Here is a 2,066-nt window from a genome sequence, read left to right on the forward strand (position 1 = left end):
ATGTACAATTCATTAAAAATTTTTTTTTAATGTTTATTTTTGAGAGCATAAGTGAGGAAGAGGCAGAGAGTGAGGGAGACACAGAATCGGAAGCAGGCTCAAGCTCCAAGCTGTCAGCAAAGAGCCCAACTCAGGGCTGAAACCCACACACCATGAGATAATGACCTGAGCAGAAGTCGGATGTTCAACTGAGCCACCCAGGAGCCCCTGTATAATTCATTTTAAAGTATCATTGGTTATTGGAAAACAATATGGGATGGGCATAATTGACATTAGCAGAGGGATTTCATAATCTAAGAATCTCCTCTTGAGTTTTCACACTTAAATCTATGAAATGGCTATCTTCTGGTTGGGAAAATTCAGTTTCAGATTCCTGAATACTATTCATCGATATAGATTGTATACAGGTATATAATTTAGGAAATTGATAAGATCAGGAAGCATCTAAGTTTATGCCCCCCAAGAATTATACTCACCAAATAAGCAGGTACTCCCCCTTTTTCCATCATATTTACCTGCAACTAAAGCAGTGAAAGCACTGATACTGTTCACCTTTCATCATTCTATATTTTATTTTCAGAACCAGTAATCATGATATATTTTTCCTTATTTTTTTATATTTAGCTTTTGCTTAGGTAATAGCTGGGAAAAGACTTGTTAATATCAATCATATTCTCTCTATATCTTCTTCTTTATCACTTCCACCATAGTTGAAATATACCACAAGAACATATTGAAAATATTTATAGATAGAGTACTGATTGGAGGAATTTGAAGGACTTTTGTCTTAATAAAGAGAATTCCTCACTACTAGTGGCATTTCAGAAATTTTCTTGGGCCTCAGGTAATAGGTCATAATCTTCCTCATGGCAGCCTTCATATCCCTGTTCCTTAGTGTGTAAATAATGGGGTTTAGAATGGGAGTGAAAATGGTGTAAAATATGGCTAGAAGTTTATCCACAGGGTAAGTGGTAAAGGGCCACACATAGATGAAGATGCAAGGTCCAAAGAACAATATTACCACGGTTATATGGGCAGCCAGTGTTGAAAATGCCTTGGCCATTGCAGCAGAAGACTTAAACCAGATGGTGACAAGAATAATGATGTAAGAGACAAGCAAGAGAGAGAAAGTACTTAGGGAAAGAATTCCACTATTGACTACAATTAGTATTTCAACAGTATAAGAGTCCAGGCAGGCAAGTTTGGTCACTCGAGGAAGGTCACAAAAAAAGCTGTCTACAACATTGGGTCCACAAAAAGGCAGGTTTACAGTAAATGATAACTGGCTTAATGTGTGCACCAAGCCCACAGCCCAGGAGACCATTACCAGGAAACTGCACTTCCTTCGGCTCATGATGACTACATAGTGTAGGGGTTTGCATATAGCTACATATCTGTCATAGGCCATGGAGACAAGTAGTACCATCTCTCCTCCAGTAAAAAGGTGAATGAAGAAAATCTGGGCTATGCAGCCACTGAAGGAGATGCTCTTGTGTTCACTCAGAAAATCTGCAATCATCTTAGGGGTAGCAAAAGAAGCCTGACAGATGTCCACAAAGGACAGGTTTCCCAGGAGGAAGTACATGGGGGAGTGCAGGCTGTTATCAGAGGTTACTGTCATGATGATGAGAAGGTTTCCCAGCACAATGACCACATATAACACAGAGAAGAAAACAAAAAAGAAAAATTGGAGATCCTGAGAACTACAGAGTCCCAGCAATACAAATTCAGACACCACTGAAGAATTGACCTTATCCATGGATCCAGGCTGCACACAGGCTTTGGAACAGCCCTAAGGAAGGGGAAATAGGAAAGGATCAGAATTATGAGCCATAGACTTTTAATGCAAAGGATTCTGAGATCCCAGATATAGTGTGCATTTGCTAAATAAAAAATTTTGAAGGGATCACAAAAATATATCTGGAAAGTAGCAAGGAGCTTAGGGCAATGTCTAAATAATGCTAAATAATTTTATTTCATTAGAACCCCTTTAGTTTTGGATAGTCTTAATAATGCTAAACAGTAGTAAAAAAGCTTATCCATGAGCTTACTCGTGATCACAAGAT

General features: G+C 38.5%; 1 protein-coding gene across 1 annotated transcript; it reads right to left on the reverse strand.

Moving 5' to 3' along the window:
* Positions 1–787: 787 nt before the first annotated feature.
* Positions 788–1,759, reverse strand: LOC106969870 (olfactory receptor 4K5). The gene has a single exon (XM_015066398.2). It carries the CDS (start codon positions 1,757–1,759, stop codon positions 788–790), a length of 972 nt encoding a protein of 323 aa, XP_014921884.2.
* Positions 1,760–2,066: the final 307 nt, after the last annotated feature.

Source organism: Acinonyx jubatus, chromosome B3, assembly GCF_027475565.1.
Source record: "Acinonyx jubatus isolate Ajub_Pintada_27869175 chromosome B3, VMU_Ajub_asm_v1.0, whole genome shotgun sequence".
NCBI classification, from domain to species: domain Eukaryota; kingdom Metazoa; phylum Chordata; class Mammalia; order Carnivora; family Felidae; genus Acinonyx; species Acinonyx jubatus.